The 13,659-nt window shown below is 38.5% G+C and overlaps 1 protein-coding gene across 1 annotated transcript; it reads left to right on the forward strand.

The window, feature by feature from the left end:
• Positions 1-2,620: 2,620 nt before the first annotated feature.
• Positions 2,621-12,895, forward strand: LOC132170308 (uncharacterized). The gene is made up of 9 exons (XM_059581237.1): positions 2,621-2,689; positions 3,131-4,827; positions 4,937-5,291; positions 6,581-6,665; positions 7,796-7,852; positions 8,293-8,352; positions 8,453-8,674; positions 9,363-10,916; positions 11,754-12,895. Exons 2-9 carry the CDS (start codon positions 3,231-3,233, stop codon positions 12,255-12,257), a joined length of 4,434 nt encoding a protein of 1,477 aa, XP_059437220.1. The 5' UTR covers positions 2,621-2,689; positions 3,131-3,230; the 3' UTR covers positions 12,258-12,895.
• Positions 12,896-13,659: the final 764 nt, after the last annotated feature.

The following is a 13,659-nucleotide window of genomic DNA, read 5'->3' on the forward strand; positions in this document are numbered from 1 at the left end:
TCTTTTTGGTGGGGTCACCGCTCTAATGAAAACCGGATTCATTGGATAAGTTGGGGGAAAATGGGGGTGACCAAAACGAAGGGTGGCATGGGCTTTTGAGACCTTAGTGTCTTTAATCAAGCTCTTTTGGCTAAACAAGGCTGGCGTCTTTGGACCTCACCGGATAGGTTGGTGGCAGCGATTTTCAAAGCCAAATACTATCCAAATAGTACGGTTTTGGAGGCACAATTAGGCAATAAACCTTCTTTTGCTTGGCGAAGTATTCAAGGAGCATCTAGGATCATCAAAGATGGTTTGAAATGGAGAATTGGCACTGGGTCAAAGGTCAGAATTTGGGGTGATAAATGGCTAAATACCCACTCAACTTATATGGTTCATTCTCCCCCAAGGATTCTAGATGACGAAGCAAAAGTGGAGGAGTTGATTGATCACAATAGAAAGGAGTGGAAATCAACGCTATTAGGGGAAATATTCACTGAGGAGGAGCAGATAGCCATTCAGTCGGTGCCAATCAGTGCCACCACTCAACCGGATAAGTTGGTGTGGCGAGGAACGAAAAATGGAGTGTTTACCGTGCGTAGTGCATACCATATGCTGAAGGAGCAAGAGATGGAAAACACACCTGAAAGCTCCAACCGACAAGGCAAAAACGGTGTGTGGAAAGGAATATGGGAATTGAATTCTCCCAATGTCGTGAAAAACTTCATGTGGAGAGCCTGCAAGGACATACTACCGACTATGGAGAATTTAGTAAGAAAAAAGGTGAGTGGGGATCCTCTGTGCCCAATTTGTCAATTAGAGATAGAAAGTACGGCCCATGCTTTTTGGGAATGCCCAGCTGCCCGAGATATCTGGGCTGTGTGCAGAAAATATTTCCAGAAAAGCTCATCCACTGGAACCGACTTCTTTCATATCGCGGGAGCTGTGTTCGAGATGGGGGGAGGAGAAATTTTTCGGATCTTTGCTGAAACCTCGAGAAGAATCTGGCTGCGTCGAAATGGATGGGTCTTTGATCAAGTATTCACGCACCCTACCCAGATAGCACAGGATGCAGAAATGGCAGTACTAGAGTATGAGAAGGCCAATGCTCCTGATGCTCAAACGAGAGAGGTCCGAATGGAGAATCATCACAGGTGGAAAAAACCTGGAAGGGATTGGGCGAAAGTAAATGTTGATGCGGCTCTGGACAAGAAGGCAGGAAAAATGGGTTTTGGGATAGTATTGCGGGATCATGAAGGTAAGGCTATTATGATGAAAACTATTACGAGAATGGGCCTATGGGATTCAGCTGCTGCGGAGGCCTTAGCAGCCTATTTTGGGGTAGTAGCAGGGCAAGAACAAGGGGTGCAACAACTGATCTTGGAGGGGGACGCAAAGCAGATTATTGATGCAATCCAGGAACAAGGACAAAACCAGAGTCTACTTGGTCAATTGATAGACGATATTCGAATGGGTCTAAATGGTTATGCAAAATGGAAGGTGGAACATGTGCATCGTGAGGCAAACAGAGTGGCCCATATATTAGCTAAATTGGCTCTTAAACAGACCACTGATAATGTATGGTTTGAAGAGGGTCCTGATTGTATTAGAGATATTTTATTGTCTGAGCTTTTGCTTGGCCAATGATCCAGTTTTTATATAAAAATTACGAAACTTTCAAAAAAAAAAAAAAAAAAAGAGTTAAGTGAACTTAAAGAGGATGTTCTTTATAGTTTTATTAAACTATTTTATCTTTTACTTAGAGATATATAAGTAGGTATTGTCAGCATCTATTGTCAAAATCTTAGAGAAATTCTGTAGTATAGTTCATAAAATATTAATTGTTATTTTTAATTTAAATAATTCATATGTTACTATATTAAAATTGTCAAAGTAATTTTAAATAAAGAAAAAACCATCTAAAAAATTAATGGAAAAATATATTATAAGTCCCTAAGTCAACGCGCAAAAATTAAAAACTCCTAGGTTTTTTTTTTTTTTCTCGATAATTTACTCCCTAAGTCAATTGAAATAACAATAAAATTCCTACTGTCAAAATTTTTTAACAGCCATTAAGGCCACTCAAAACGCATCGTTTTACCTGATTAAAATATTAATTTAATTTAAAAAATTAAAAAAAAAAATTGATGGCCGCAAGCCATCACAAGTGTGGTTTGCCCATCCCTGGGGTGGCTCGCGGCCACCCCTATCCACCCATGGGGTGGTTTGCCCACCCCTGGAGTGGCTTGCGGCCACCTCCATCTAGTTTGGGGTGGTCGCGATCCACCCCAAACCACCTGGGGTGGTTTGCGGCCATCCCTGACCACCTTTCAATTTTTTTTTTTTTTTAAAAAATTTTAATTAAATTAATAAAAAATTAATATTTTAATTAGGTAAAATTGTGTGTTTTGAGTGGCCCTAACGACTGTTAAAAAATTTTGACTGTAGAAATTTTATTGTTATTTCAATTGACCTAAGGAGTAAATTGTCAAATAAAAAAAAAAAACCTAGGAAGTTTTTAATTTTGGCACGTTGATTTAGGAACTTATAATATATTTTCCCAAAATTAATTAAACAAAATTTGTGGCATCAAAACAAAAACGACGTCGCCTGGTTCTGTTTCATTCAACCTCTTCCTTGTACGACACTGTCACAAAGCTTGCAGAGGCCCCAAAAAGCTCCCAAATTCCTTCGCCCAACCATTCAACTGGTGCGTAATTGTCCCTTCGCTAACTAATTCTTGTTTTTTTTAGTTTCGATGTCATTTGCATGCCCACAAAAAGAGTTCTCCGAAAGCGTTTCCTAATGTTTTCTGCTCCGAACTTTGCCTTTCTATGTTTTGGGCTTTAGGGTTCTTGAGGCTTTGAACACAATGTAGTCAAATTAGTTTTTGAATTTAAATGTTTTTACACTTTTTTTTTGTTAATTCTCTCTTGTTATTGTTCCATTGCTAGAACTTTGCGAATATATAGTTGAAAGGTGTAATATTTGATTAGCCATGAACGAAACAATGTAAAGAAGCATACTTGTTAGGATTTATCTTTATTGAAAAAGCGTGGAGATTGAGTTTTTGTTTACTTAACTTCGATTTAATGATCTATCGAACCCAGGTTGAAATTTTGTGTTAATTTCTGCTTTTGTAATGGTTCAGGATGGTATACGTGTGTGTTGTCATGTGGTGGATACTTGGGCCTGTGGCCGGTTCTAGAGTTCTGTAAGGTTTTGATGCAGGAGCAGTCATTTTGTTGAAAATGTCTTCGTGTTCGAATGCACAATCAACTGAGGTTGGGCATCTGGGTCGTCAAAATGCTTGCCCAGATACCGGATGCTGTGAAAGTTCTTTGAAACCTGAGGAGGAGAAAGAGGAAGAGGAGGAGGATGAGGAGGAAGATGTGGATTTCAATCCGTTTTTGAAGGAGACCCATTCTCCGGAAGCTTCTTCGAGCTTGAGCTCTGAAATTGATGGTTTGGATGGCGATGTTGTCGACAGTGGGGGAAAGACGTTCGGCAATAGTGTGGGAATTAATTCTTTGAAGCCAATTGGTGAGTTGCAAAACTCTGTTGCTGGAGATTCTGAGCATGGAGAGGAGGAAACTGTGATGCAAGCTACAGTTTCCCCTGAAGGGGTGTGTGAGAAGGAAGTGCAAAATTCTGTTGCCAGAAATCCTAAGAGAAGAAAATCTGCCTTCAACTCTCAATCAATACTTGATCCTGTTAGAACAAGGGGCAATGACACTAGAAGTGATTTTGATGGTGTTATGGCAGTAGGGTTAAGTAATACCACACAAGCCCAAAATCCCAAAACAGACTTAGAGAATGAGGATGCTATTTGTACACGTACAAGGGCCCGTTATTCTCTTGCAAGTTTCACACTTGATGAACTCGAGACTTTTCTTCAAGAAACTGATGATGATGACGACCTTCACAATGTTGACGATGAAGAAGAGTACAAGAAGTTTCTTGCCGCTGTTTTACATGGTGGAGATGGTGATGGTCAGTCAAATCAAGAAATTGAAAATGTTGATGATGAAGATGAAGATAATGATGCCGATTTTGAGATAGAACTTGAAGAGTTGCTTGAGAGTGATGTTGATGAATGTCCTAGGGATAGAACCCAGAAGGAGTATGAGGGAGCTGGACGACGGCCAGAGACTAGGCAGAATAGGCGCCAAAAAGACTCTGCCCAATATAAAAGGAAGCTTTCAGGACAGGCAAAGAGACCATTACGTCCACTCTTACCTGTTTTGCTGAATGGACCAACTGTACCCTTCCCTGGTAATGATGGGAAAACTTTGATGCGTGTTTCTTCCACAGCAGAAGATGGTTTTATAAGTGGATTTACTCCCCATCAAATAGGCCAGTTACATTGTTTGGTACACGAGCATGTGCAACTTCTCATTCAAGTATTTTCTCTGTGTGTTCTTGATTCTTCTCGGCAACACATTGCCTCCCAGGTTCAGGGACTGATTCTTGAGATGCTTCATAAACGTAATGAAGTATTAGCCTGGAAAAGTGTCCCATATCCCAGCATTTGCTTTTACCCTCCATATGTTGGCTCATCAGTGCCAGATGAACTTCCCAAATTTGCCCCAGCACTAGGCACCTTAGAATCATGTTCTACGTTTAATGCACACAGAGTATGCTCTCCTTCAACTAACCAGATGGTGTCTTCTCAAAACATGGCCACTTCTAATGGAAGATGTGAATATGTTTCCAATGGGCATGTGGGTGCTTTCCAAAACAATGAGGGCTCTTTCTGGGTGCCTTTTATAAGTGGTCCAATACTGTCCATCTTGGATGTAGCTCCACTCAATTTAGTTGGAAGATATATGAATGATGTTTATGCTGGTATGTCATGAAGAAGGTTTCAATTGTTTTTCATGCTTTTGCAATCATATGCTTGTTCAGAAGTTTAACCTCTGTATGTTTTGACATTGGTTTGAAACTGTTTTCACAGCTGTTCAGGACTATCAACAGCGCCATGTGAAATCTAGTTGTGATACTCCCTTTGAAAGAGAGCCACTGTTTCCCCTCCCTTGTTTTCCTTCATCTCCTGAAGCTAATTGTGAAATTTTAAGGGGACCCATTATGTCAGGTGTTAAAACATCTTCACCCTGTCAACAACCACCTAAAAAAACATTGGCTGCTGCACTTGTTGAAAGTACCAAGAGGCAATCAGTTGCTTTAGTTCCAAAAGAAGTTGCAAAGCTAGCTCAAAGTTTTTTTCCTTTCTTTAATCCTTCATTATTTCCACGCAAGCCACCCCCTGCAGCTGTTGTAAATCGGGTGCTTTTCACTGATGCAGAGGATGAGTGAGTTCCATGCTTTGTTCTCTCTTTGGTGGTTGAATGTTTTATTGTTTACTGAATTGGTGGCTTTATTTTATCTTTATTACTCATTGTTGTGAGTTGTAGAATGCCTTCATGTCAAGGTGCATTGCTTTTCATAATTCTGCTTTTGTCATGGTATAAAGAAGATACACAAAATCTGAATGTAGAAATTAAAGCTAATGTATTTGACCTTAGGTATAGATATTAATAATATAGAATTTTTTTGCTGAAATTCATGGAGTTGATGGGACTTTAGGAGTAATATCTTAGGATACAGCTTAAAAGAGAATTTATAATTGTTTATGAACATGAATCTCTTCTAAGATTCACAATTTTTCCATAGTCTTCAATGCCTTTTTCACCTGTTATGATATGTATTTTGGTTTTATGTAGTGGGAGATAAAAGCATTTTAAGGTGAAATTACTGGGAGACTTGGTTTAAATGATTCTTATCTAAAAGGAATTTTATCCATAAGACCGCAGGTTTGATTAATGGTGGAACTGTAGATGTAGATCTCTATTTTGGTGTTTATGGCAGAAAAGGAACAATAGGTACTTTGAGGACTTGGAGAGGTCTTTGGAGGACATTTTATCCTCTTGTTTTCATACTCTGTATCTTTGGACTATAACACATTTGTCCTAGTTGTCGATTAGTGATGATGACTTCGTTGCTCGCTTTTTGTTTTCTAGTTAGGTGATCCTTTTGTATACTCCCTATGTACTTTGGGGCGTCTTACGCTTTTAATAAGACTGGTTATTATTTATCAAAAAAAGAGATCTCTATATCTGTGATTTAAGTTTTTTTTAAAATTTTTTTAATTTTTAATTTTTTAATTTTAATTTTAATTTTTTTTTTTTTAATTTTTTACTTATAAAGAAAAGGTTATTTGAAGTATACAAGCATATGGGATCTGTTACGGGTGTCTAGCAAAAGGGGCACACTGGGCATTGCATGAGAGAGCACGATGGGCATTGCATGAGAGAACACGTTGGGCATTGCATGGAGGATAAACATGAGGCACCTTGCATCAGAGATTCACATATCATTTCTTTTTTTAATTGTAGCTCCTAGGTGGTTCCTATTTAATTTCTATTTTTGATGTTGGTATTTGGCATTAGCCTTTAGTGTCGAGTGTTTGTTTCCTGTAATTACTTCCACATGCCATGTTCAGGGTTAATGACATTCTAATATCTATAAAAAAAATATCTATGAGAAACTTATAAAATATGTTTATTATGTTTCTCATGTTTTATATCGGGATTCAATGCAGGCTATTAGCACTGGGGTTGATGGAATATAATACAGATTGGAAGGCAATTCAACAACGTTTTCTTCCTTGCAAATCGAAGCATCAGGTAGTTTTTAGCTAGACTATGAATTCTAAAAACGTGATTTCCTGGTAATCATTGTTTAGACAAAGTCTAAGCTTGGTTAGACATTTCTGTTTCTATTTGTCCTGCTCTTTCTACTAAGGAGAGAAGGAACCAATTGTTCTGGCAAAGGGCATGGAAATAAAATTTTGAGTGCTTATTTTCTTGGCTCCTAACTACTTGAGGGTGTGAAACGATTTGATTCAATTAAAAGATGAAAAGAAATTAGATACTTTGTAAGATTGGATTGAAAGTATTGTCTCCTCGATAGCTATGGTAATGTATTTCATTAAAGTTCTTTCATGTGTATAAGTTTCTTAATCCATATAATTTTTAGGATTAGAAATGCTACTTAGAACCTATTTCGGATTGTGTTGGGAAATAAAGCTTTTTTGTCTATAGAAAAAGCCTAAAAGAGCTTTGTAGAAAAAACCTCAGTTTCAAGCTTCCCTTCAACGCAGTTTTGAGCTTTTTTTGACCAAAAAAGCTTTTTACCAAACCAACATTTTTTTGCTTGAAAGAACTTTTTAAGTATTAAAATCACTTTTTAAGCTCATTAACGATTGGGCTGGTCCCCCCTTAAAGCCCTCATTGCCTGGAACCTGCTGTTTATTAAACTAAGAATCCTTAGTCCTGACCAATCCCCCTCTTCCTTTGTCTCCACATCGGAACAATTGGTGGTGGCACAGGTTATCAATTGAATACATCCTATTCCCATCATTAGCTGTTTGGTTAACCATTGCTGATAAAGGTGGTTCTTTCTTCTTCTTTTTTATTTTTAATTTTTATTTTTATATATATATATAATCTGAGTGTGTGTGTATTTGATATTTATGTGTGTGAGAGAGTGAAAATTATTTTGTAAAGCTACTTTTTAAGAGTTTTTTCATTTGATAATGGATGAATATGATAATTTTTTTTTTGAATAATGATTGCAATCAGTTTTAAAGTTTCATGCGCCTGATGAGTAGAGGAGTTGTTCTTTTTGTTACTTCTTGCAAGTTCTGAAAGAAAATGTCATGTTGACATGAGATGTGTTGTAGTTCATCAACATAAATGTCATGATTGAGCAATAATGGGCCACTTTAATTTACATGTTCTTCTTTTTATTGCAGATTTTTGTTAGGCAAAAGAATCGCTGCTCATCTAAAGCGCCAGAAAATCCCATTAAGGTATCTCAACAATCTAGAGCACAACAATGATAAATTATCTTGATTTCTTCTCTTCTCATTCGTATTGATAGTCATCTTAGGCAGATTTATTTTTTAGATAACAAATACACCCTTAAGTTGTGGCTGCATCTCTAATTAAATTGATTGGATGGCAAAGTAACTATCAATGGATTCCCGAGCAATTCTCATAAGCATTCTTGACTCTTCTATCTAACATTTCATAACATTGACTAGTCGAAAGAAATTAACGGTAATCGGATGTTCGAACATTGTAACTGGTGATATTTTAGGTCACATATCATTGCAAGAGGTAGTCTTTAGTTAGATATCACCATATCAACAATGCTGGTAGCAGATTGGTGTACCAGATGAGCATTTCGGTTGTGTTGTCATATTTTCTATTGGTAAAATTTAATGTAGTTGTTTACTACTTCATGCAGGCAGTTCGGATAATGAAAACCTCTCCATTGTCTGCAGAAGAGATAGCATGTATTCAGGAGGTAAATGCAACCAAGAACTTTTTTGAATTATTAATTTTTTTTTCTTAGAAAGATATTCGTTTGATGGATAGATGTTTGATTTATCATCCAAATCACTCAGGGACTTAAGGTTTATAAATTAGATTGGATGTCTGTGTGGCGATTTGTTGTCCCACATAGAGATCCATCCTTATTACCTCGACAGTGGCGCATTGCCCTTGGAACTCAGAGGTCATATAAGCAGGATGCAACAAAAAAGGAGAAGCGGCGGTTATATGAATCAAGGAGAAGAAAGTGCAAATCTGCAGAGTTGGCAAGTTGGCAAGTTGGATCTGAAAAGGAGGTTTGTTATCCCTTTTAAGCTAGAATATTTGCACGGACATTTAATCCTTCATATCTTCCTATTCATTTTATACAATATTCTACTGTGTTTTCAATGGATCAGACAATATTGCTAATAGCAAAACATGTACAACAAACACACCGATGTGTCGTAGCACATAATTTGTGATTTGAGCTGTAAACTAGCTAGCCTCAGGCTTGATACATTTAGTGTAATCTTGGTTCATCACCTATTATGCCTTTCAAGCTTAATAGTAAGGTTGGATGGAATGGGGCACGACACTCATAAATTATGAAATTTAAAATTCAGAAATCATGAATTTACTTTCCAACATAATGCTTGCTTGTAACCTTTTATTTAATTACCTTGATAAGATTTTATGAAGCTACAAAAAAGTAAAATTCAATTATTATTAAGCGTAATACAGTGTTTTAATCTCGAGAGAGATGTGTTTGGACTAGAATACTATTATGTGTGTACATGTTTCTTTGTATTACACTCTCCTTTTGCTGAGCCCCCATCAGCATTTCTCAGTTTTATTGAGGTGGAAGAGTTTGGCCTCTGGCCAGGGCTTAGCTCATGAGGCTTAAAATAAAGCTCAGTTTCATCTCATCAAAATGGGCAATTGAGGGTTTTTTTTTTCTTCCATAAATGATTATTTAACTTAAGACAGTTGTATTTGCTGCAGGACAATCAGGCTGAAAATGCTGGTGGAGATAATAACAGTGGACATGATAGCACAGATAATGCAGGTGAAGCTTATGTTCACCAGGCATTTTTAGCAGATTGGAGGCCGGGTACCTTCAGTCTCATTTCTTCTGCACGTCCTGGCTCAAATCTCAAAGAAAAAGGCCTTCTTGGTGATACTCAATCCCAGATTGGTATCATGCACAGGTTTCCAGTTTTGTCACAGAATATCCAGCATCCCAATATTTCTTCTCAGTTTACTAGTGCTAGAAATTGTGCATCTAATCTCATGGAACCCAATCATCCAGCTTCTGGTACAACATTGAATAGCAGCAAATTCCAATTCTGTTCTCGGCCTTATCGGGCCCGAAGAAGTAGTAGTGGTGCTAGTAATTCCTGCTTAGTAAAATTAGCACCAGACTTGCCCCCTGTGAATCTTCCCCCATCTGTTCGTGTAGTCTCTCAGACTGACTTCAAAGGCCATCAGGTTGGCGCATTTAGCAAGGTTTCTGCTGCTGGAGGTGGTATTGTTAATTCTGGAATAGAAAATTTTGTTTCTGGAAATCCTCGTGCTGTGAAGTTGGGAAGCACCCATTCAGTAAAACCTGTACGGAACATGAGTTGTCCACTGAAAGATAATGTTACACATTTGCTTCCTGAAGAATCTGAAGTTGTTAAGGATAAATGTGTTCCAGAGGAAAGGCAGACTGATTCTGATCTTCAGATGCATCCTTTACTGTTCCAGGCCCCTGAAGATGGACATTTGCGCTATTACCCATTGAACTGTAGCACTAGCACTTCTTCTTTCAGTTTCTTTCCAGGAAATCGGCCCCAGTTGAACCTAAATCTCTTCCATAATCCCCACCTAGAAAACTATGTTGAACGTTTCAACAAATCTTTGAAGTCAAGGGATTGTACTTCGGCATCCTCTGGCATTGACTTCCATCCGCTGTTACAAAGAACTGATGATGTTTATACTGACTCAGTATCTGCATGCTCAACTGCACACCTATCTGTTGGTTTGGAAGGCAAATCTGCTCCACTTCAAAATTCTTTTGATCGTGTCCACAATGAGTCACGTGTAACTCGTGGTGTGGTTACTGGTGCTAATCCTCCGAGCCCTACAGAGAAAGCTAATGAACTTGACTTGGAGATCCACCTAAGTTATACATCTAGAAAAGATAAGGGTGCAGAAACTAGAGATGTGACTGCATGTAATCCAACGATGTCAGTAATGGCAGCAGCACATTCTTTATCTACAACGAGAACCCAAAACATCAATGGGTTATGTAATGAGCAGAGTGATGATTGTCCCCGAGTTAGTACAAACATTGTTTCAGTTGGCCATGGATTGGCAACAACAAATAAGAACATCAGCAGATACAACATGGATGACATAGGTGACCACTCTCATCCAGAGATTGTAATGGAACAGGAAGAGTTGAGCGACTCTGATGAAGAAGCTGAAGAACATGTAGAGTTTGAGTGCGAGGAGATGGCTGATTCTGAAGGAGAGGATGGATCGGGCTGTGAACAAATTGGCATGCAAAATAAGGTAACTGCTCTTTCTTCTGAGTAATGAGAAGGATGCCATTTTGGTTTTGTTTGTTGTGGTCTGAACCTCATTTTACATATACTCGTGGTGTTCCAAAGTAAACTCCGACCTTCACACACATACATGCCCAAAAGAAAAAAAGGAACAAACAGTCGGACTTGCCCCTATCAGTTTTTCTCAAGATGATCCACTGTACACTAAAATCTACTTGGCATAGCTGTATCTCTTAAACAGATGGCGTTTGCCATTGCAGATTTTTTCTGCTATTCTGCTCTTTCTCGGTCCATGTCTTCTTTTGAAATCGGCATAATCTATTATTGCTACTTTTAAACATTTAACATGCTTGTGTCTTGTTTGAATAATTTGCTTGTAATTGTATCCTAATTAGATAATTTGCATCACTTTAAACTTTGATATTTCCATTTTCTTGTTAGGGAAGATTCACACGTAAGACCTACCCCAATCCCAAGGGCCATTTTTCTGAAAATAATGAGCACACTAATGATTCTGCATTTAATGAGTCAGTCACACTGGCTGATACATTGAACACGTATCGTGTTTTAGTAATGCAAACATGTTCTCTCTCGTTTTTTAGGGCTTTGCTTTCTACCTTGACCTAAAGCATATTATGGTGTTATGCACACTGGGAGGCATTGCTTTATTTCGTTAGAAAATTTTGTTAATGTCATATTGAGGTTGGTCTGGTCTCTTTGTTTTTACTGTTACACCATCTCTTCCCCCCACCCCTTATAACCATTGTTTATTTTTGTTCTGGGAGAAGCTAATTATACTTTTTATTTTTGGTCATTAATTTTCTCTTTCTTCTCTTCTTAATAGGGGGGCCAGAGTGCCGCATTGGCAAATCTAGTGACAGGTGCAGCTAGTAATGATGGACAACGTGAACCAAGGACCCGTTGTCATCCTGAAGGTGATCTTCATATCCTTGGAGAGAACGTCACTCCTTCCCTAGAGTTGGGTTTGTCTAATCAAGGGGCGGATGATGCAAGTAATTTTTCATGGTTGAGTTTAGATTCATGTGCACCGGATCGTCTTTTGAGCACAAAAGCTAAGCGTGTAGAAAGTACAATTGGTGAAGGTCATGTGGCCAAAAAATTGTCATCATGTCGTCCTACCAGATCTTGCAAGAAGAAAAAACCTAGCACAAAAGATGTTACTGTGCAGAAACATGCTATGGACATGGAACAACAGCTCAGCCTTGGTCCTCTTGCCATTCCCACAATGAAAAAAGCAAGGAAGCGCGCATGCAGAACTAATACAAGTTTGAACATAGGATTGACTTTTGAAAGCTCCAGCACCGATGCTAAAGATAAGTTTGGTTGATTGGTGCTCTATCTATAATACTTAAAGAACAATCTCCATCGATGCTGATATTCAAGAGATCTTTTGCTGATATGCTCACCTGCAATGCTTTGGGCCGAGTCTTCTCTATGCATGCATTTAAGAGAGAGTAGCATTGAAGGTTGTACTCCCTTAGATGTCAGCCAACCCAATCCAGCAAGCAAGGGGTGTCAGAATGGCGTATTTTCCCCAGCCCTTGAACTTGGGAACATCTGCATCCAAGCCTCTACAAGGAAGGCCTCTTTGTGCTTGTGAATATTTTTTTGAATGGCACGAGAAGCAGCACAAGTTATTTGGGAACTTGGGGTGGAAGGCACTGGATGTGCGTGATAACATACATAGGCGGTTACTTCTCTATTCCATTTGTTGATGTATGATTGTCAGTATATGTTTGCTTTGAGTGTAAGGGTCGTGTACAGACATTTTGCTTGTATATTCTCCTTTGATCTCTCAGTTTTGGGCCAAAATAACTCAACTGTAAGGAGCTGTTTTTGCTAACAATGCAGTTTCACGAGATTAGCACAAAGTGTTTATAACAATGAGGGAAAGAGGAACAGTTCTATTAACAGAGCCGTGGACCCATAAGCTCTGTATTGTTAATTCATCAGCAGTTTTCAATATTTAATCCCAAAACTTTTAAGTGACTACAAAATATTTTTTCAGTTGAGTAAACATCCTTGTCATCTTCCTTATCACATTGGTCGGTGTAATGACATATTGAGATTGGGTGCAATACTCTCTAATTTGGGCCGTTCATTTTAAATTAGCAGCCTGAATTCTACCACGTCAGCCAAAAATCGAAATCTCTCTTTCTATAACTGCCACCAACCTCCTAGTCTCCCACTACCACCACTGGGGCCAGTGGCCGACTGCCCCTTTGGTTGCTTGGGGCACATGATATCAATCCAAGTAACGACCATTTGGGTAACAAGTCCTAGTGCATTGTTTACAAAGTCTGAATATAACCCTAAAGCAGTTCATGTGATACAAAATCCCCCCCCCCAAAATGCTTCGATTTTCAAGTCTTCCCCAGTCCGCTCCAGTCACATGCTAAATAGATAATGTGATTGTGAATTGATCTGAGAGAGAGAGAGAGAGATATTTCAAGACTAGGGGTGGGCAAAACCCGCCCAAACCCAACCCACCCGCATCGACCCCACAAAGACCGGATTTTAGTGTAAAATTTGTGAATTAGGGTTGAAATTTTAACTACCCATGTGGGTCAGAGCGAGTTGCGGATAAGATATTTTAAAATTATCGGGTAGCAAAGATTTTTTTTTGCGGATATGACTAATTATCCGATAAGATATTTTAAAATAAACTTGCAGAAAATTAGTTTTTTCGGGTCAGCATTCAACATGTATGGTCTTTTCAAAGTTTTTTT

The sequence above is a fragment of the Corylus avellana genome, chromosome ca2 (assembly GCF_901000735.1).
Source record: "Corylus avellana chromosome ca2, CavTom2PMs-1.0".
NCBI classification, from domain to species: Eukaryota; Viridiplantae; Streptophyta; class Magnoliopsida; order Fagales; family Betulaceae; genus Corylus; species Corylus avellana.